Source organism: Carcharhinus amblyrhynchos, chromosome 3, assembly GCF_965287045.1.
Source record: "Carcharhinus amblyrhynchos chromosome 3, sCarAmb.v2.hapA, whole genome shotgun sequence".
Taxonomy (NCBI): domain Eukaryota; kingdom Metazoa; phylum Chordata; class Chondrichthyes; order Carcharhiniformes; family Carcharhinidae; genus Carcharhinus; species Carcharhinus amblyrhynchos.
This window is the reverse complement of record NC_137326.1, coordinates 50,781,121-50,804,216: the sequence shown is the minus strand read 5'-3', so window position 1 is coordinate 50,804,216 and position 23,096 is coordinate 50,781,121. Positions and strand designations below refer to the sequence as shown.

The 23,096-nt window shown below is 39.8% G+C and overlaps 1 protein-coding gene across 2 annotated transcripts in view; it reads left to right on the top strand.

The window, feature by feature from the left end:
• Window positions 1–13,446, top strand: part of LOC145339452 (acylamino-acid-releasing enzyme-like) — a 70,004-nt gene extending 56,558 nt beyond the window's left edge. For both annotated transcript variants that reach the window (XM_080183932.1, XM_080183925.1), the window contains exons 18-22: window positions 1,132–1,220; window positions 9,426–9,616; window positions 10,468–10,570; window positions 11,431–11,537; window positions 11,985–13,446. In XM_080183932.1, the coding sequence (XP_080040058.1) occupies window positions 1,132–1,220; window positions 9,426–9,616; window positions 10,468–10,570; window positions 11,431–11,537; window positions 11,985–12,084 (590 nt within the window). In that variant the 3' untranslated portion in view covers window positions 12,085–13,446. The remainder of the gene's footprint in view (window positions 1–1,131; window positions 1,221–9,425; window positions 9,617–10,467; window positions 10,571–11,430; window positions 11,538–11,984) is intronic.
• The last annotated feature ends 9,650 nt before the right edge of the window (window positions 13,447–23,096 follow it).

Sequence of the window (23,096 nt, the reverse complement as noted above, 5' to 3'; positions counted from 1 at the left end):
CTCTTTGTGAAATGGAAGCTTGTATCTAAAGCCTTCCCTGATTTGTGTGCTGATTTTCAATTTCTTATGATTGGATTAAGATGTTCTCTTTGATTCAGGACATATTTTTCTTTGTTGTATTGGTATTAGTACAAATTTGACCTGTAGTTATACAGAGAAAAATGACACATTAATTAGTCATGAGGCTGCAGTTTCATTGGTGGGTTCTAAATAATTGGTGGAGCAATTATATTTTAACAATGCTCCGAAAGTGTGTTCTGGAGAGATAATTTTAAATGAAATTTTTGGAGTCCAAGACACATTAATAGAGTTCCATGCGATATCAGATTGCATTATAACTGGGTCCCAGTTTAAAGTTTTAAGTTTACAGTTTTTTTCCAATTCTTGAAATGGAAATTATCTCCTGTCTTCAACTGATCACTTTGCTAATAGCCATCATATCATTAATTTCTCAGCTGAGAAAGCTCAGTACCGAACAAGGGAGTTATGAAGGGCAGACGAGAAAGCGGAGTTGGGACTACAATCAGAGCAGCTGTAATCTTACCAAATGGCAGAAGAATGTTGTAAGGGCTGACTTCTGTCCCTAAGTCCTATGTTCCTATGTACCAAAAGAAGCTCAAATCCTTTTAAAGTGCAGTTCTTCAGAGTTAAGAACCGTAGTGGGATTGATGTCAAGTCTCAGATGAAATAGTGAAAAGGGGAATGAACAAACCACGTTTATTGCATCTGTGCTCACTTGATTTCAGTGACCTTAAATGACATTACTGTTTAAAGTAAATCAGTTAATATAGAAAAAATCCCTTATGACCCGTTGTGTTAGAGTGATTTGTTTACTTTGTAGAATTAGTTTTACAGGATTTGTGGGAGTATGGGGGCTTGGTTCTTATGCTGTTACGGGTGAAAAAGAAAAATGTTGGAAATACACATTTAGGCCTATCAGAGCCTGAAAAGTTAGGTTTTCATTTTGGCTACTGACCCTTTCCATGAAATGGAGGTCCCTTATCTACCGCAGAGGTGGGCGATGTATGTTTCCAACACTTTATGCTCACATTTGATTTTCAATATTTGCAGATTTCCTTTTTATTCTCTGCTTTTTAGAATAATGTAGATCTCACTGACACTATTTTACAGTAAATTACAGAGGCTCCATTGGCTTTGGACAGGACAGTATCTACTCTCTGCTTGGAAATATTGGAAATCAAGATGTAAAAGATGTGCAGGTAATGAACTGTTCAGTTCAGATAATTTATGCATAAATAAATACTGACTTATTATTTTTGGAAAATTAGCAAACCATTCTGCAACTTATAACTTTGGGCTGGCTATTGGGAATAAATTTTGTTTTACAATCAGAGTTATTTATTGTTTATGTCCCAATCAGGCAATGGTGTTAAAAATGTTTAAGCAGGTGACTCAAGTTTAAAAGGTGTTTACTGATTTGAATCACATGACCACCTGTCACTGAAATTATGTTATTAAGTTTCATTTATTTATTTGTTTAAAAGTAGCATTTTAGTCTAGCTGTGGGAAGATTGTATGAAGCTAATAGGACTTGCAAGAAGGAGAAATTTCTTTAGAATTTTTCATTGTATTAGGATGCCCAGAATTTCAGACCTATCTTTGTAGAAGCATTACACAAGGTTCTAATTGCCTATTTTGTTTCGCTATATAGTCCTTAAGGTATATCTCCAGTGCATATAATTATTAAAATTCTGGTACATAAGCTGTCCATTGACCCATTATCTGTCCCAGTCTTAGCTTTCCCACCAGTCATCATTCTAATCTCATTTCGGTCTGCCTATTCCAAGATCAAGTGGCACCTGGATGCATTGGTGAAGGATTGCTGATGTGTTGTCTTTCAGACATGACAAATCAAGCCTATCTTTGTGTTTTGAAAGATCCCATGACATTCACTATGCAATGGAGTGGGGAACTCTCATGTCCAGCTCAACAATTATATCTACAGTTCAACTGGTTATTTTGTTTCCTGCATGTGGGACTTAGTTGCTGAATTTACCTCTCAAAATATTGCATTAAATTATTATATTGAGGCAGCACGTTGGTACAGTGGCTAGCACTGTTGCCTTACAATGCCAGACACCTGAGTTCAGTTCCTGGCTTGGACTACTGTTTGTGTGGATTCTGCACGTTCTCCCCATGTCTGTATGGGTTTCCTCCCACATTCCAAAATACATGCTGATTTGGTGCATTCGCCATGCTAAATTCTCACTGCGTACCCAAACAGCTGTTGGATTGTGGCATTTAGGGGATTTTCACAGTAAATTAATTGCAGTGTTAATGTAAGCCTACTTGTGACACTAATAAGTAAACTTAAACTATATATGAAATAGGTTGGAATTCCCTGAAAATATAATGAACTATATAAATGTGCCTGTGTTGGAAACATAGTCATGATGTGGAGATTACTTGGAAATATAGAGCAGATCTTTAAGGATAGCAAATTTCATCCCCTAAAGGAAACTAGTGAACCAAATGGGTTTTTACAATTGACAATGGTTTCATGATATTTCAAATATTTATTGAATTCAAATTTCACCTTCTACTTTGATAGATTTGAACACTGGTCCCCAGAGCATTACTCTGGGTTTCTGGATCACTAGTTCAGTGATAATGCCACAATGCCATCATCTCATTTATTGATTTTTGTCATGTTTTTCGACAGTTTAAACCTTTATCTACCTTGAATTAGATTTGCCATTACCTGCCCATTCTCTTACCGAGTGTTTGCCTACGTTATTCTTCTGCTTTGCTGTGCATGCTAATTTGATGTCATGAAATTTTGACATTGCTTCCCTTATTAACATGATTGGATCACATTGTATATACACGAGAGTTCCCAACACAGACCTGTGAGCTGATCATCTTCATACCTTACTGGCCATTTTCCCCAGATGTGTTAATTTGTCATCGGCTGTATTCAATTGTAAATGTAGATTTTAGTTCAGTGAACTAATTAATCATTAATTACACAGCTTTTATGATCTTTGAAAGCTCCACATGAGGAGCATTTTCACTAGAAAATCTGCCTGTATTCTTGGATTGAAAATTTATTATATTAGATCCTGTTGGTTGGTCATTCCTTACTTACTCTGCTGTAATAATTCAGATTCATTACATACTTATAACATGCCTGTGATTTTTAATATTGTTTTCAATTTTCAAAATGGAATATTTAATTACTTGGATAAAGTAAACACAAAATGAACATTCCACAAGGTTAAATGAACCATAAACATTATTTGAAATCGTTAAAACATTCAGTCATTCTCAGCAAGAAAATAGTATAATGTGATTCATCACCAAGCAGTTTTTGTAATTGGTTTTTCAAAGGTACAAATATACAGATTTATCTTTTCTTTTAAGTCTATTTCTTGAGCAGTGAGAACAGCATTTGAGCATGTTAATGTTAAAATGATCTATTGAACAACATTTTTCTCTCTAATCAAGCATTAACACTGTCAAATGTTGTTAATGTCTTTGTACAATGCCTGATGCATTCATAATGTGCAAACTTAGCAAACATTGCAGTGCTGAATTACACCCATACTTTGGCTTCAGCAAAGCAAGCACAGATCCACTAATGTTAGAATATGCCAGTACTGCATTGACCGAAACATCCCAGGTTTAAATCATGGTTTGCTCTAATTCAACATATTTTAGCGAGCATATTTGGGATGTTACATTTTATTTCAACATCCCTTGATTAAAGAGGTGTGAGTCAATAATGTTTCTCACTCGTGATCACTATCCTGTGTCTATTAATGGACTGTGTCTTCGGCATTAGATGAGGACAGATGTAGTTTTGGTTGTTACAGACCACATGGTCAAATTGCTATTATTGCATATGAATGAAGGATAGTCACCATTCAAGATGTCAAGGGCAATGTGTTCAACCACTGCTGAGCAGCAAATTATAGAATATTAGTAGCAGAGTCCAGGTCAAAATAAATCATATTCAAAATGTATATAGCTGTGGTGAGATAGCATCTAGATAGAGTACTGTGACTAGTTCTAGTCACTAAGACACAATAGCGAACCTCAAACTGTGAAGCTGGTGCAAAGGAAAATCACAACTCTGATTGCTAAGTTAGGTGACTAATTTTGAAGAAATTAGAGAGTTGGCTTTTCAATTTTGAAAACTTCAGAGGTGAACCTTTTGGAGTATATACAGTAGTAAATAGAAAAAGTGAATTTGGAAAATGATTTCAAACTAACATCAAGGAGGCACAGATTCAGATTAGTGATTGATATCCTGATGACCATCACAAAGAGTGATTGGTATTTCTGATAACTAATGGAATTGAGAAATTTAAGAACCAATTGGATGTTCTTATATTGAGATTGTAAAGTCTTTTTGGATGAATAAGCAAGAATAGATGGAATGGCCTTTCTGATCTGTAACGATTATTTATGTCAATCATCATCATTTGTTTACTAAAACAATTGCAGTTGTGGTAAATGGAGTTGGTTAATTCACAACATTTAGGAAACCAGATGGGACGTTTTCTAAAATCCTCTAAAAATTGGAGGAGGAAACTGTTGATGTTTTGATATTTTTCAGACTATTGAGTACCAGAGAATAATAAAATGTGGGCCCAATGTTAAAAAAGAATAAAAGAGCTGGAAATTAAAGGCCAGTTTATCTGACGCCTATGTGGGATAAAATGTTTAAGGACTGTAAATGCACATTTAAAGAGTATAAGTATTCTCTTATACTCTTTATATATAGAATCGGAATAGGAGAAGGCCAATTGACCCGTCGAACCTGCTGTGCCATTCAGTTTGACCATGGTTGATCATCCATCTCAATGCCATCTTCCTGCGCTATCTCCATATCCCTTGGTATCATTAGTATCCAGAAATCTACTGGTTTCTGACTTGAAGTTGCTCAAAGGCTGAACTTGCATAATCTTCTGGGGTGGAGAATTCCAAAGATTTATCACCCTCCTGAATGAAGAAATTCCTTCTCATCTCAGTCTTAAATAGCCTGCCTCTTATTCTGAGGTCATGTCCCATGGTTTTATACTTGCCAGCTAGGAGAATCATCGACACCCACTCTATCATGTCCTGTAAGAATTTTGTAAGTTTCAATGAGATCACCCCTCGTTCACCAGGGAAATCAATGAATACAGAACCAGTTTCTTCAATCTCTCTTCATATGACAATCCCACCATCCCAGATATTAATCTGGTGAGCCTTTGTTGCACCCCCCAAATGGCAAGTATATCCTCTTTTAGGAGGAAGGACCGAAACTGTGCACAGTATTCCAGGTGAGGTCCCACCAAGGTACCATACAACTGCAGCAAAACTTCCTTCCTCCTGTACTCACATCCCTTCATAAAGAAGGCCAACATGCCATTGCCTTCCTAACTGTTTACTGCACCTATATATTACCTTCTAGTGATTCATAAACAAGGTCACCCACACTTCCCAATCTCTCATCATTTAAGAAAAATTCTGCCTTTTTGTTTTTTCTAAAGTGGATAACTTCACACTTGTATTCAATCAGCCTTGTTCTAGTCTGTCCAAGTCTTCTGGAAGTTTCTATGCGTCCTATTCATAATCCGTGTTCCCAGCAATTTGGTGTCATAAGCAAATTTGGAAATGTTACAATTAATCCCAAATTACTTATAAAGTTAGTGAATAGCTGTGGATTTAGCACTGATCTTGGCAGTATCCCACAAGTAACAGTCTGCTATCTAGAGAATGAACTGTTCATTCCTATCCTACACTTTTTCAGTCCAGATTATCATGTTCCCCAATCCCATATGCTCTAATTCTATTTAGGAAAGCTTTCAACAACCCAAATACACCATATCCACTGGTTCTCCTTTATCTAAGCCACAAGTAACATCCTCAAAAAAAACTCAACAAGATTGTCAAACATGATTTCCCTTTCATAAATCCATATTAACCCTGCCTGATTTTATCATTCATTTTTAAATTTGAGTTATTGAGCTCCAGCAGCTCTCAAGAAGCTTGACACCATCCAAGAGGTGAACTCATAGGGGATTGGGAGTACTAGATTGGATTGGGGATTGGCTGACTGACAGAAAGCAGAGGTCAAGATAAATGGGTCTTTTCTGGCTGGCAAACTGTAAGTAGCGGACTGCTGCAGAGGCCAGTAGTCGGATCTCAATTGTTTATACTCTATACAAAGAATCTGCAAACAGAGACAAAGTATAAAATAGGTGGAAAGAAGGCAGTGAAGAGGAGATCAAGGTTTTGCAGACAGATAAAGATAGGCAGGGAGAATGGGGCAAAATATGGCAGATGGTGTTTAATGTGGATAAGTGCGAGGTTATTCATTTTGGCCGGAAAAATAGGCAAATTATTACCTAAATGGAAAGCAGATTCAAAATGTGTCTGGGCAGTGGGATCAGGGTGCCTTTGTTCATGAATAGCAGAAAGTCGGTATGCAGGTACAGCATGTGACAAAAATGGCAAGTAAAATGTTCGAAAGCTTGTGAGTATATTATCAAATAAATAGGTTGGACTAAAACCTGGTGTTGTCAGACTTTTTCCTGTGTTTACGCCAGTCCAACGCCGGCATACCCACATCAAGTAAAATGTTAGCATTTATTGCAAAAGGACTGGAGTTGTTGCAATTGTATAGGGTTTTGGTGAGACCAATCTGGAGTAGTGTCCAGTTTTGGTCTCTGCATTTGAGGAAGGATGTACTGATGTTGGAGGCAGTTCAGAGGAGGTTTATTAGATGGATTCCAGGAATGAAAGGGTTGATGTATGAGGAGAGATTACACAGTTTGGCCTTGTACTCGCTGGAGTTTATAAGTATGAGAAGGAATCTAATTGAGGTAAATAAACCATTTCAGTTTAACAGAGATTTAACCGTCAGGCAAATACTCAGATAGTGAGTTTATAAATCGTACCAAAGTTTATAGAATAAAGGATAAAATAAACAACAATACAACAATACACTTATCAATTAGCTAGAGAAGCAAAAGAACAAAAAGGTATACTTATCAACAGTACACTACAGACTTGAACTTCAAATGGATGGCCAATCCAAAAGAAGTGGCAAATGATTTTGACCCTCCTCGCTGACAATTTCAGAAGGAAACGACAATATCTGGGGTCTATACCAGAAGGAATTCTGCCTTTGTGCCTGGGTGCAGTGCTACGTTACCTTTCCTCATGCCAACAAGAATTCTACCTCTCTCCCCGAGAAACACAATAGAGAGTCCCTTCTCTTGGTGTATGTGAGTAAGTTGATTCCCAAACCCCTCTTTTGTGCCTAAATTTGGCATCACCCCACCTTGACCCAAAGTTATTGCTAATAGGTCAATGTTTTAAGGGTTAATTTGCAATGGACAATGGATTTCTTCAATATATGTTTCTTATCTCAATACTGGATAGACTCCTATTGATTAGGTCTAGTACTAAACTAATCCAGTGGGGGCTCCGTCAGAATAATGCAGTTGCCTCCAGCAAATACTTTCACTACATGTTTAAAATACGGACAGGAATGTTGGTAGAAAAACAGAAATAAAGTCCAATCCTTTTTAACCACTTGATTAAAATATTTATTCTTCAATTAGAATTATCGAAGTGGTACTAATAATCATCAGTTGATGGTCAGTTGCTACTTTACAATCCTAGAGTGTAGTGCATGAGTGTTGTATAGTTTGGCAGCAGGCGTTGAAATCATAAAATGGCTCCTTTTGGATAAGATGTTAGTACAAAATGGTGACTTGACTTTGTTGGCCTACTGCAGAATACATCTCTTTACAGAAGCATCTAAAAGCGGTTAATTAAGCAACTTAATCCTTCTAAGATAAAATTTGAAATATAGGCCACCTTACATCTGATCCGGTCTGACCACCTCCCCTGATCTCCTGACTAACTTTCAACCCAAGTACTATCCCACTGAATATCCCCCGACTCCGCAACTACACCCTCAACCAAACCTGACTACCTCCCCACCATCCAACTTCTCCCTTAACCAGACCTGAGTACCCTCGGCAAACTAATCACCCACTCACCCACCTACCAGCCCAACCTACCCATTCATTCATTCGTCCGACCTGTTCAGCTATTCACTAACATTCATCCTTCCACTGACATTCATACTAGATGTATACATTTACCATATGGCATCAAGCACCAGAATAAGTGGACATCTCCTGTCTTCTGCCGCCTCCCCCCCCCCCCCCTCAATTCTGTTGCGATAGATTTCTTCAGGCGATGCTGCATTCCACATTTCTAGAGAACCTGGGCTTGGAAGACCTTGCAAGGGTGGTGCTCAGAGCTGTAAAATTTCAAGTGGAGCAGCAATCTGACAATGATTGCAGTTCAATGAAGGGTCTAAGCTGTTAATTTGACATGAGGCAGATAAGTAGATGCATATATAGCATTTTTGGTCACTGGACTTTTAAAAAAAAAGAATAAATGAGGAAAGCTTAAAGTTTATTTATTTGTGTCACAAGTAAGCTTACATTAACACAGCAATGAAGTTATTGTGAAAATCCCCTTGTTGCCACACTCCGACGCCTGTTTGGCTACACTGAGGGATAATTTAGCATGGCCAGTACACCTAACCAGCATATCTTTAAAACTGTGGGAGGAAACCGGAGCATCCTGAGGAAACCCACGCAGACACAGGGAGAACATGCAGACTCCACACAGTCACCCAAGCCGGGAATTGAATCCAGATCCCTGGCACTGTGAAGCAGCAGTGGTAACCACTGTTCAGAGAAGAGTGATCAAGGTAATTACAAGTCTAGGGGATTCATTTGGTCCATCAAGTCCATGTCGGCGCTCTTGAGCAATCCCATCAGTTCCATTCCTCTGCATGTTTATTTCTGTCAAGTCCTCATCCAATTTCCTTTTGAAATCATTCATTGTCTCTGCTTCCACTACCATTGTCATTGAGTTCCAGGTCATTACCATTTGCTGTATAAGCAAGTTCTTCTTCTCATCCTGTCTGAATCTTTTGTCTTTAACCTGAAATCTTGTCCGCCAGTCCTTATACTACCAGATAATGGAAACCATTTTGTTTACCTTAAGTAATCCTGTCATAAGGTTTAGGGGATGGGGGAATACATCGAGTTGGTGTTTGAATGTAAGTGTTGCAAAAAAAGATTGCCCGTTTCAAAAGAAAGTGTATTGAACTCAGTGTAAGGGGAATTGACCAATAAAAGGTTGTGTGTGTAGTCTCACGGTTTTGTGTTGAGTCTTCTCCTGCAATTCATTTGCTTTTCCTCAGGGGAAGCTAATGACTGATTCCATCCTATTACTGTGCAAGACCCCACTCGTTTGATACCCTTTACTATGCTGCCTTGCTGCTGCTGCTGTAGCACAAAGTAAATAAAAATCAAATAGTTTATTATGCAGTGTAATGCTATTTATTGTAATCAAAAATCACTTATTCATTTTCCTTTCAGTTTTCAGCAGAATGTGTGCTGAATACAGAACTGGTTGATGCTTCGAAGGCCTTTGTAATTGGTGGCTCACATGGAGGTTTTCTTGCTGGTCACCTGGTTGGACAGTATCCTAAATTTTACAAGGCCTGTGTGACCAGAAACCCGGTCATTAATATTGCTTCTATGCTAGGAACAACAGATATCCCAGACTGGTGAGTACTGATTTCAAGGAGGGAGTGAGAATGTCTTTTTTGATTATATAATGCTTTTTTTAAACAGTTTTGTTTCTTTCAAACCTTTTTAAAAGAGTAATTTTTCGTTATTTTAGACACAAGTTTTGTATTAATTTAAGAAAAACACCTATAAATTAAAGTTTGATAGTTTCTACATTTACATTGGGTTGACAGTTTGCTTCCACATTATTTGCAATATATCCAAGTTGGTCTCCAAAGGTGTTGCATTGGGGACTTGAGGTCAAATATAGTTTTTGGATTAAATGAGATTAGAAGGTGAGGGTTAATTGGATCCAGCGATGCATTTGGGGCCCCATTTTGAAGTCACCTGTTCTCTCATTTTCTTCATCTGTTTAATTATAAACCATAAAGTAAATCTTAAAAAAAAAGCATCTTGTGTTTTGTAAAAGGAAGTTGATAAAAAAAATTACATATTGGGAAGTAGAGTTTGTTGAAGTACACAAAACTAAGCAGCTAAGAGTCAAAGCACTACTCTGCTTATTGTCTGTAATGTACCCAAGGAATAAATTATGTGAGATCTTAAGAGCTTTGTGCTGTTTACTGAAGGCTTCAAGTGCAGAGATTCCATTTGTATCCGGTGTGTGTGAGAGTGCTTTATTCTACAGCTGATCATTTGAAGTCAGCATTGTATTGTTTTTTTAAATGGCATTACTCAACTTGGATTGAGACATAAATAATACAGCATTATGGGAATTTAATGCGGCAAAACCAGAACAAAGATAATTTAAATTCAGCATTTTATCAATAAATTAAGCTTAAATATTGGTGTCAGTGCATTACCAAAGCTCAGAAGCTATCTTGTTTTTTAGGTGTATAGTGGAGGCTGGATTTGAGTACACAGCTGGTCAGCTTCCGACTCCCGCTTTGTTGACAGCAATGTTGAGCAAATCACCAATTACATATGCTTCTCAAGTAAGTAGTTTGCAATTATTTTTCTTTTATCATGTGTTTGATGCATTTGATGACATTTTTATACATATTTATAAATTGAAATGGATAAAACCATTGATGTTTTGGGGGGAATCATAGAACCCTACAGTGCAGAAAAAGGCCCTTCGGCCCATCAAGTCTGCACCATATCAGTGTGAAGGGTGTTGGTTTTGCTGAATGAGCACCATCTTACTTTTGACCAGTCTTTAAGCACTATCGGATCAGGACAGCACCAGCCAGACTGAATATTGCTCCTATCCATTGGAGTAGTGCACTACCGTGGTCTTATTCCCCTCTATTTGGCACTCTTATAGGAACTAAATGAAATTCTTAATTATGGACGGTTTTATGTTCTGGGTCATTATCCATTTGTTGCTCAAATTTGTACCATGTGGATCATTACAGCCCACCAATCCTGGCAGGACTCAAACCCAGGTTGTCAGGTGATGGGGAAACTTTGCCCTCCTTCATATTGCATTTTTGACAAATGCATCTAGATTAATTCCATAATGATGTATGCTGTTTACTCTAGTCATTTAGTTGAATATTGGCACCAATTCTTCTGAAAAAATATTTGAATAGACAGTCTGTTTCTGAGCACTAGGTGACCAAAGCTCTGTGTACCTAATGCATTCAAAGATTGCCAGATAGTTGCAGTGGATTAAATTGTTATTTTGCCAAAATCACGAACGATGTGTATCAGAGCAGACTTGCTGATAGTTGTGATTTTTCTCTTTTTAGCATTCTTTAGCATTGTCAGCAGTTGAGAAGTGAGGGCGGACTCTACCTTTTAACTCTTGTTTTCTTATTCTATATGAGAAATAATTATTTGCTCCCTGCAGGTCAAGTCTCCAGTGTTGATCATTCTAGGCGAGAAGGACAAACGGGTTAATCCCACTCAAGGCCTTGAGTTCTATCGAGCACTGAAAACTAGAGGTGTTCCTGTAAGGTATGTTTAAAATTACTTCTTGGATCTTGTTAGGGATAGAAGAAATCGTTTATATATTTAAGTGGTTGCACGATTGCTTTAAGAATAGGCAGCAAGATGTGATGGTGACGTCATTGGGGTGTTTCATAGCTTCGTGCTTTTGTTTCAATTTCTGCTCTGTAAAAGCAACATCTCCTACAATAAAACTATTGTTATTATTTTTAATCTGGGAGCTGCGGACCATATCCCCTTTAGCCCGTTATTCAGTTGATGTTTTGCCCGCCAACCTTTGATTCAATTTTTTCTAGTCTAGATCTATTCCATAGATAATTATTTTGTCCACAATGTACTATTTCAAGCTCTCCCGCTTTGGATTTTTTCATCTACCTTTTTATATCATGAATGTACGTGAGTATTCAACTGTTTATTTTACGTTTAAATTAATAGAGAATTGTTTTCTTTTTCCAGATTGTTATGGTACCCCGATAACAACCACTCGGTATCCAAAGTTGATGCAGAGGCAGATGGATTCATGAATATCGCGTTCTGGTTTGTAAAACATCTCTAATCCTGGTTCTTTTTGAGAAGGCAGTTGTGACATCATGCAACATGAATTACTGGAGCCGCCGTTGTTGATCTGATATGTGGCAGCAATCAACAGTCAGTGAGATCCAAAACCAAAGTGATTACTTCAAGCAGTGCAGAAACACATTTTGTTCGTTCTACTGTAGCCCTTTGCAGCCGCAGTATAGAGATGTGTTTCACACTGAACGAGTAGCAAGAGCTTCAGCTATGAAAGAGCAAGGATTTGCTGGACGTCCAGAAGCTCCACTCCAGGCAACGCGTGATTTCTTAAGTTGTTGCCAATCATTTTCTTTACATAGTGGACAATAGTCATCCTATTCTGCAATGTGATTTACTATATAATATAACTTGCATTTAATTAATTTATTTCCTGGTTTTTTGTTCCAGAATTAATTTGATGCTACATTGCCATTTGCATCATGCCAGGTAGCTTAGGGTAATTATTCAATGGATTGTTTAATGATACCTGAAAGAACTTCTATTCTCCTGCTGCACAATAGTAAAAACAATCTAAACTTTTTTTTCTTTTTAAGAAGATCTATAAAATGTATATAGTGATAAATAAATAACTAACAATTCAATCTTGGAATTCTAATTCTCTAATATATGCTCTTGCAATTTGTGAATTTAGAACTTTAATTTATTGGCCATTAACTGTAATCCATTGTCCTCTTTCTCTCTGTCAAGCTACATATTACTCTCTGGTAAACCCTCACAGGTGGCATCACAAATTGCTTTAAAATGTTGCTGTTTCAATAGCCTCTGTTTGGCACCAAAAATCTCAAGTATTTGGAACACACCTCCCAAATTAACGCACATTACTTTTCATCACTGGATCTAAGCTAGAGAAAGCATTTGATCTATTCACACTTTATACATTGACTGGGTGAAAGATGTTTTTTGTCTTGCATTGCACGGCAAAAATCTACTTAAGTTTCTAGATTATTGTAAATGATAGAGTTCATTATTGCAATGGTAATTTAATATCAGGATTAATATGATACTCAGAGATCACTTAAACTCTACTCTTGGTTCTTATGTTGCCAATTCAACCCTAGATTGGAAGATAGGCACGTAATTGCTCCCAGCAATTCTTCTCTATTCTTCTCCAACTGTTCTGTGAATTAACTTTTGCCAGATGAAGTATTGGTGGATGAATAACACCTTCTATGGACAGATGCATGAATTCATGAAGCTTCTGTACACAAAACATATGCAGGTGAAAATCTCTTTACGTGGTGCAAAAGTGTACCTTGGTGATTTCTATGACTCATGACTGTTAAAATCAGGATTATGCAGAGCTCCTTTTAAGTGTTGTCAATAAATCCAGAAGTTTTTGTGTCCACTACCGACTGTTCATTCCTTTGGCTCAGGTTACCAAATGCACTGCGATGAAAGAATTCTTCTAATGCATTATTAGAATTAGTCTTCTACACTGATGTAAAGGATGTACATACATCCCAAAGTTTTAATCAATAGATGTCTGGAAAAGGAGACATTGGAAATCTTTGGGCACAGTTGTGAAGCAAAACATAGGTAGGCTCCTCCTCACCCACACTATTTACCTATCTCAACTCTTTTACTAACTGGATGATAGAACAAGGATAGCTGCACTTAAAGTCTAGCTCTTAGAAAATTGTGCTGATGTAATTGGGTGCAGTTGGGACTGGTAGAAGATTACTTAAATCTACTGGAAAATTGATTTTTAAAAATCACTAAGTGCGTGCAGCTGATTTTTTCACATTTAAACCTCTGGTTAACAAATGTAATTCACAATTACAACTGATCCAAGTGGCACAGAATAAATGCCAGAAAGCTGCTTGTGTTTTGCGTTTTAATTATAATTTAGCTTGATGATAAAGTGGCCTAGGCTTTGTGATATTTTCCTCTTTGGTTTTCTTTACACTTGTAAAAAGCTTCTAATAAGCCTCTTGTACTCTGTCAGATGTGTACCAGAGTCCAAAACAAGAAGCAGCAACCCTAGCAATAGCAGCAGCATTACACATTCTGAGCTCCTGCCTGGCCAAGCACACACTGAAAGGTTCTCTGGTCTGCTTTTGCTGCACACTGAATGACAAAGAAAAAATGATTTGGTTGAAATGCAACTGAGTGTTGAGAAGTCTTTTAAAACAATGAAACAATCTACATGTTACGGTGCAGTAGATGTTGTGGTACATAGAACCATAGAAATTACAGCTCAGAAACAGGCCTTTTGGCCCTTCTTGTCTGTGCCAAACCATTTTTTGCCTAGTCCCGCTGACCTGCACTTGGACCATATCCCTCCACACCCCTCTCATCCATGAACACGTCCAAGTTTTTCTTAAATGTTAAAAGTGACCCCGCATTTATCACTTCATCTGGCAGCTCATTCCACACTCCCACCACTCTCTGTGTGAAGAAGCACCCCCCCACCCCCCAATACTCTCTTTAAACTTTTTTCCTTTCACCCTTAACCCATGCCCTCTGGTTTTTTTCTCCCCTGGCCTCAGTGGAAAAAGCCTGCTTGCATTCACTCTATCAATACCCATCAAAATCTTGTACACCTCTATCAAATCTCCTTCATTCTTCTATGCTTCAGGGAATAAAGCCCCAACCAATTCAATCTCTCTCTCTAACTCAACTTCTCAAGTCCCGGCAACATCCTTGTGAACTTTCTCTGCTCTCTTTCAACCTTATTTACATCCTTCCTGTAACTAGGTGACCAAAACTGTACACAATACTCTAAATTCAGCCTCACCAATGCCTTATATAACCTTACCATAATACTCCAACTTTTATACTCAATACTCTGATTTATAAAGGCCAATGTACCAAAAATACTCTATGACCCCATCCACCTGTGACATCACTTTTAGGGAATTCTGTACCTGTATTCCCAGATCCCTCTGTTCATCTGTACCCTTCAGAGTCCTACCATTTAGCCTGTATGTTCTACTTTGGTTTGTCCTTCCAAAGTGCAATACCTCACTCTTATCTGTGTTAAATTCTATTTGCCATTTTTCAGCCCATTTTCTAGTTGGTCCAAGTCCCTCTGCAAGCTTTGAAAGCTTTCCCCACTGTCCACTACACCTCCAATCTCTGCATATCAGCAAATTTACTGATCCCATTTACTACATTATCATCCAGATCATTGATATAGATGACAAATAACAATGGACCCAACACCGATCCCTGTGGCACTCCACTAGTCACAGGCCTCCACTCAGAGAAGCAATCCTCCACAACCATTCTCTGGCTTCTTCCATTGAGCCAGTGTCTAATCCAGTTTACAACTTCCCCATCTATACCTAGCGACTGAACCTTCCTAACTAACCTCCCATGAGGGACCTTGTCAAAGGCCTTGCTGAAATCCAAGTAGACAACATCCACCGCCTTCCCTTCATCCACTTTCCTGGTAACCTCCTTGAAAAACTCTAATAGATTGGTCAAACATGACCTACCACGCACAAAGCCACATTGACTCTCCCTAATAAGGCCCTGTTTATCCAAATATTTGTAGATGCTATTCCTTATCACACCTTCCAATAACTTGCCAACCACTGACGTCAAACTTACTGGCCTGTAATTTCCCAGATTTCTTTCGGAACCTTTTTTAAACAACGAAACAACATGAGCCACCCTCCAATCATCCGGCACCTCCCCTGTGAATATTGACATTTTAAATATGTCTGCCAGGGCCCTGCAAGTTCAACACTAGCTTCCCTCAAGGTCTGTGGGACTACCCTGTCCAGTCCTGGGGATTTATCCACTCTGATTTGCCTCAAGGCAGCCAGCACCTCTTTAATCTGTCAAGGTTCCATGACCTCCCTGCCTGTTTGTCCAATTTCTGTAGACTCCATGCCTGTTTCCTCATTAAATACGGCTGCAAAAAGCCCATTTAGTATTTTCCCCCATCTCTTTTGGTTCCATACACAGTCTACCACTCTGGTCTTCAAGAGGACCAATTTTATCCCTCACTATCCTTTTGCTCCTAACATACCTATAGAAGCTCTTTGGATTTTCCTTCACTCTGTCTGCCAAAGTAACATCATGCTTTTAGCCCTCCTGATTTCCCTCTTAAGTAGCTTCTTGCATTTTTTATACTCCTTGAGCATCTGATCTGTTCCTTGCTGCCTGTACGTTTCATACAACTCTTTCTTCCTCTTAATCAGTGTTACAATCTCCCTCGAGAACCAAGGTTCCTTATCCCTATTTACTTTGCCTTTAATCCTGACAGGAACATATAAACTCTGCACTCTCAAAATTTCTCCTTTGAGGGCCTCCCACTTTCTATTTACATCCTTACCAGAGAACAGCCTGTGCCAATCCACAGTTCCCAGATGCCTTCTCATTTCGTCAAATTTTGCCTTTTTCCAGTTCAGAACTTCAACCCGAGGACCAGATCTATCCTTATCCATGATCAGGTTGAAATTAGTGGCATTATGATCACTGGATCAAAAGTGTTCCCTCACACTCACATCCATCACCTGCCCTAACTCATTTTCCAATAAGAGATTCAGTATCACATCCTCTCTAGTTGGCACCTCTATATACTGATGTAGAAAATTCTCCTGAACACCTTTAACAAACTCTACCCTGTCTAAACCTTTAACAGTATGTGAGTCCCATTCTATATGTGGAAAATTAAATCCCCTACTATCACAACATTCTGTTTCTTGCAGTTGTCAGCTATCTCTCTGCTGATTTGCTCCTCCAATTCTCACTGACTATTGGGTGGTCTCTCATACAACCCCCACTAATATGGTCATACCCTTCCTGTTTCTCAGCTCCACCCATATGGCCTCTGTAGACAAGCTTCCTAATCTATCCTGCCTGAGTACCACTAACATTTTCCCTGACCAACAATGCCACCCACCACCCCCCCCCCACACTTTTATCCCTCCACCTCTATCATGCCTGAAACATTGGAACCCTGGAACATTGAGCTGCCAGTCCCACCCCTCCTGTACCCAAGTTTCACTAATGGGCTATGATGTCATATTTCCACATGTCAATCCACGCCATCAGCTTATCTGTCTTCCCCACAATACTCCTGGCATTGAAATAGACACATCTCAAAAGATTATTTCCAGCACACTCAATCCTTCCATTTGTGATTTTGCTTGAACTAACCTGTCTTTTTACCCCTGCTCCACTATCTGCTCTGGTTCCCCTCCCCCTGCAAATCTAGTTTAAACGCTCCCCAATAACACTAGCAAACCTCCGTGCAAGTATATTGGTCCCCTTGTAGTTTAGGTGTAACCTGTCTCTCTTGTACAGGTCCCACCTGCCCCAATGATCCAAGCATCGGAAACCCTGCCCCTTACACCAGTTCCTCAGCCTCCTACTCTTACCCTCACTGGCACATGGCACAGGTAGCAATCCTGAGATTACTACTCTCGGGGTCCTGCTTTTTAACTTCCAAGCTCTTTAGGAAAAATGAGGAGGTCCTACGTACATCACTGGTACCGACATGTACCACGACATCTGGCTGATCACCTTCCCACTTTAGAACACGATGCACGCGATCAGAGACATCCTTGACCTTGGCACCCGGGAGGCAACAAACCATGCAGGAGTCTCTATACCGACCACAGAACCTCCTATCCGTGCCTCTGGCCATTGAGACTCCTATCATTACCACTGTCCTCCTCTTCCTCCCACCCTTTTGCACTGCAGAACCAGACTCAGTATCAGTGTTCCGGCTGTCGCAGCTTGTCCCGGGTAAAGCATCCCCTACAACAGTATCCAATTCAGTATATCTGTTGTGGAGGGGTATGGCTACAGGGGAGCCCTGCTCTGCCTGTCCTTTCACTTTTCCATTTCCTCTCGTTACAGTATCCCAATTGCCTGTGCTCTGCTGCTTAGGTGTAACTACCTCCCTAAAGCTACTGTCTATATACTTCTCATTCTCCCGAATTAGATAGAGGTCATCAAGCTCCTTCTCCAGTTCCCTAACAGGCTTTGCTAGCAGCTGCAGCTGGATGCATCTTTTGCAGGTGGTGTTGTCAGGGATGCCGGAGGTCTCCCTGATCTCCCACATCTTGCAAGAGGAGCATTCTAACATCTTGCCTGGCATTTTTTTCTGGGGGAGAAACAAGAATAAACTTTCCGAAAAGGAAAAAAAACTACTCTCACCTCTGTTTGTTCCCGCCAAAGCCCGTTTTGAGCCAAAGCCCTTCAGTCTTCACGCTGCTCCCTCTCGCCCGCTCTTTATACCTCCCGCTCACCACTGGCTGACGTTAGTTGCCTGCACAGTCATGAGAGAAAGGAAATTAAGCTACCTGCCCTCACTCAAAGCCTTTATTTTTAAGTTAGAGGAGTTGGGGGTGGGGAAGGAGGAGAGACTCTAGAAGTCTCAGGTTTCCTGTCCGTTCAAATTTACTGGGGAAAAAAAAACAGAGAGTCACTGTTTGCCTATGTACATCATAAAAATAATTGCTCCTGTCTATCATCTGGATCTCATCTAACACAATACTTACAGAATCTACTAAGCACAAGAAAGCATTAACTTCATTTAGAAATTACCTACACTGGCTTCCTGACAATGAAGTCTACGAGAGAGCAAGATCGTGAGACATTGCATCACCTTCGCTGGTGTATACTGTCTCACCAGAATCACAGAATATTACAGTGCAGAAGAGGCCCTTTGGCCCATCAAGTCTATACTGGTGTATGAAATGCCCTGACCTGCCCATCTAATCCCACATGCCAGCGCTTGGCCCATAGCCTTGAATGTTATGGCATGCCAAGTACTCATCCAGGTACTTTTTAAAGGAAGTAAGGCATCCTGTTTCCAGGCAATGCATTCCAGACCCTCACCGTCCTCTGAGTAAAAATGTTTTTCCTCAAATTCCCCCCAGAACCTCTCACTCCTCACTTTTAACTTGTATCCCCACATAACTGACTCTTCAACTAAGGGGAACAGCTTCCCTACCCACCCAGTTCATGTCCCTCACCTCTCTTCAGAACTTAAATGTTCCATCCCAGGCAGCATCCTGGTATTAACATATTTCAGTTGGAATTAAACCCTTATAATATTTCCCCCAAGTATCTAATTCTGTCCATTATACTACATAGCTCCCAGTTATCTGATTTCTATATTTGTTTTATAGGAATAACTGCTGTGGTGATTGACTAGTATATCCAAATGGGTCCTCAGCTCCTTTGGAGAAGCTTGGGGATATGAATTCTGTGAGTGCTCTCTCCATTGAGCAAAAGGTGAATTAATAGAAGAATCTGGTTCACCAGTCTGGTAGCCATCTGGGTTGGTAGATTAATTCGGCATCTTTTGATCTGTTTTAATTAGATGTCTGATTTGATATATAGAAGGTTGCTTCTGTGCAACAACAGATTTCTGGCATTGATGTAATGCTGAAGAGTAGTCTGTTGAAACAAAACAATCACATGATGACATCAACAAGTCCATACCATCAGATTCACCATGGACTATTCTCTGGAATCGGTTGCATTCTTGGACACACGCATCTCCATCAAGGATGGTCATTTCACTGTACCGCAAGCCCACAGGTAACCGTGCTCCACTTCTCCAGCTTCCACCCTAAACATGTTAAAGAAGCCATCCCCCACAGACAAACCCTCTGTATACACAGGATCTGCTCAGATGACGAGGATTGCAACAGATAACTCCAGACGCTGAAAGATGCCCTTATAAGGACAGGATATGGTGCTCATCTCTTCGATCGACAATTCCGATGTGCCAGTGAAAAACTGCACTGACCTCCTCAGAAGACAAACATGGAACACGGTGGACAGAGTACCCTTCGTCGAGAAGCTACAACATCTTCTCCAGAGCCTTCAGCACACATTGATGAAGATGAACATCTCGCCAAGGCCATCCCCACACCCCCATTTCTTGCCTTCAAATAATCACACAACCTCCAACAGACCATTGTCCGCAGCAAGCTACCCACCCCTCAGGAGAACAGTGACCATGATAGCACACACACAACCCTGCCACAGCAACCTCTGCAAGATGTGCCGGATCATCGACATGGATGCCATCATCTCACGTGAGAACATCATCCACCAGGTACACAGTACACATCCTTGCAACTCGGCCAACGTTGTCTACCTGATACGCTGCAGGAAAAGATGTCCTGAAGCGTGGTGCATTGGGGAGACCATGCAGATGCTACAACAATAGATAAATGAACATCGCTCGACAATCATCAGATAAGAGTTCTTCCTATCAGGGAACACTTCAGCAGTCACAGGCATTCGGCCTCTGATCTTTGAGTAAACGTTCTCCAAGGCAGCTTTCACAACACAAAACAGCGCAAAGTCACTGAGCAGAAATTCCGCACACATGAGGACGGCCTCAACCGGGACCTTGGGTTCATGTCACACTATTTGTAACCCCCATGACTTGCCTGGGCAAAATCTCACTAACTGTCCTGGCTGGAGACAATACACATCTCTTTAACCTGTGTTTAACGCTCTCTCTGTTCACATTGTCTGTACCTTTAGGACTTCATTACCTGTAAAGACTCACATTCCAACCATTAGTTTGTAAATTGAGTTTGTGTCTTTCTATGCCCTGTTTGTGAACAGAACTCCCACTTAGCTGATGAAGGAGCAGCGCTCCAAAAGCTAGTGGCTTTTGCTACCAAATAAACCTGTTGGATTTTAACCTGGTGCTGTGAGACTTTTTACTGTGAAAAAAACCTCCCAAAGTAATAAAGGTTGTGAGCAACTTAGACTCTTCAATAAGAGGTAATTGCCAAAAAATACTTTTTGCATTTATCTTTGTGAAAATTGAACTCTATCTCAATTTAGCTATGATACTATGCAGATGACATAGTATGAACTTTATGTTCAACTGCTTTGTCTAGCTGGGTAAGATTTACATAAATTCTGATAGATTCTTTGGGCTTTGGCACTTTGACCATTCCCAAGCAGCAGGTTTTTTTAGTTCTATCACAGGTAAAATAACCCCTTCGACATAGAAACAATTTCTTTACCTTTGGCAAGATTAAATTAACTTATCTCAATGTAAGCAGACACATTGGTTTTGTTTCAGATGAAGAGTGATGCGTATGTCATCTTATACTGTTAGTCTTATAAACAGTTGTGGAAATTGAGCCCTGAAGATTTTTTGGCTAACTTCAGCCTTTTGTTACTCTGTTCTGCAAATAAGATGCAAGTGAGTACAAACCTTCCTACTTAAGCTCTGGCTTAGTATCTCACACACAGTTTCTCTGTATCTGGTAAAGGCTGGCACTTAGTTAACCTATGACCTTGAGCTCTGTACCTCTTGGGCCATGTAGTCTTTTGGTTGATGCTGAAGAGAACTTTCCTTTCCTGCAATTCAGCATCAGAAAGAACAAAACTGTTGCATCTGTGTCCTACCTTAAAGGGTATCATCTTTCCCTCAATTAGAATATCAGCCCTCCAGTAACTTTCATTTGGTTCTTGGAACTCTTCTAGAAAAGGGAACTCAATATCATTGACATCTTCTATTTTATGGATGTTGCCACCTTTCAAGGGTTTCTCTTTCTTGTTTATTTTGGACAGGCTTCTTTCTGCGACATACCATCTAGAAGTGGTTCTTGTTTCTGCAAAAATGGCAATCAGACTCTGGTGAAATCATTTTCAGACCTGTGAATCTTTTCCCCAGCACAACAATTACAATTAGTTGGGGAAATTGATGGATGCTGTTCCTGCAACCGACGCCCCACCGCTCTGCCTCACCCCCCTTTCCATGCTTTTGTCTAGCCACTTCTCTACTTTTAAATTGAAGTTCCTCTGAGTCAGCCGTTTTTGGTATCTGTCATCCTGAATCACCAATTGATTTTGCTTCGTGACCTCAGTTTGTCTACTCAGTAGGCAAGCCCTAGGGAGAGTTTCACAGCCAGGGGAACTCATCATTTGTGGGTGTGGCAGTAGCATCCATAGAGACTGATGGGGTGCCAGCAATGATTGGCGGGGTGGCAGGGGCGGGGGTTGGGGGAGACAAAGGGAGTATGATGCTGGTGATGATCTGTGGCGAGGATTGGGGGAGAGGCCACAGATTTCTCTGTGGTGAGCCAGGATAAATTAATTTTTATTTCCATGATCGGGGTGCCCTTTAGAAATGGCACCCCAATCTCACTGGAGCTAGCTCCTGGCTCTGAGTTTCTGCCTTGCCATAGTGATAGTATAAACTGCGCCCACTATTTTTTTTGGCAGTTGAAGGGACAAAGGGAGAGAAAACCGACCTGTGGAGCTGGTGAGTTCTAGGCTGGTTTTTTTCAACAGAACTGACACTCGCCAAATTCTCTTAAGATTCCACCCCTAATATTCTTGGTTTCATTCTGCTGATATTTACGGAGTCTAGTGAGGTAAGGGAAACATTAATTTTGTCGAGAAACAACGTACTGTGGTTTCCTTGCCATGAGGAGTACAAGAGAGAATAAAATCATGATGTACACTGACTTATTAGCATATATCAGAGTTTGAATTAACCCCTTATCAACCATATAGTTGTGCCCTATTGCAATTTTGATCTTTGCTTCTGGCAAAATTCTGGATAGTGGAGAGGGCGCTTTGAGGAAATTTCCAGGCATTATCTCCAGGGACAGGCCCCAAATGTAGTGTCTTTTTTAGGAATCTTAATAGAGAAATGGAGAGGAAAAGCCTCCCCTCACAGTACAGAGATTCTACAAGATTGATAAAACATATTCTGAACTAATGCTTAGATTTTGCACTCATCAGAGCAGATGAAATAATGACAATTTCAAAGGATACAAATTTATACTGCAATGGAAAATAGTGCTGATTGGTTGGCAAGTTGGCTCTGTTTAATACTAAAAAAGCAAAATAACCGGAAATGCTCTTTTTGCCTTAAGATATCAGGTCCTTCCTTATAAATATAGGTAGTTTCTAGCAAATGTATGTGAACCATATTGCAGTATCGCTTTGAGTTTTTAAAAACTGCATTGACCATAACCTCAAAACTAAGTTTGAAATTAATGAAATAAAAGTGGAAGCACAATGACACAAGTGTGAATATCA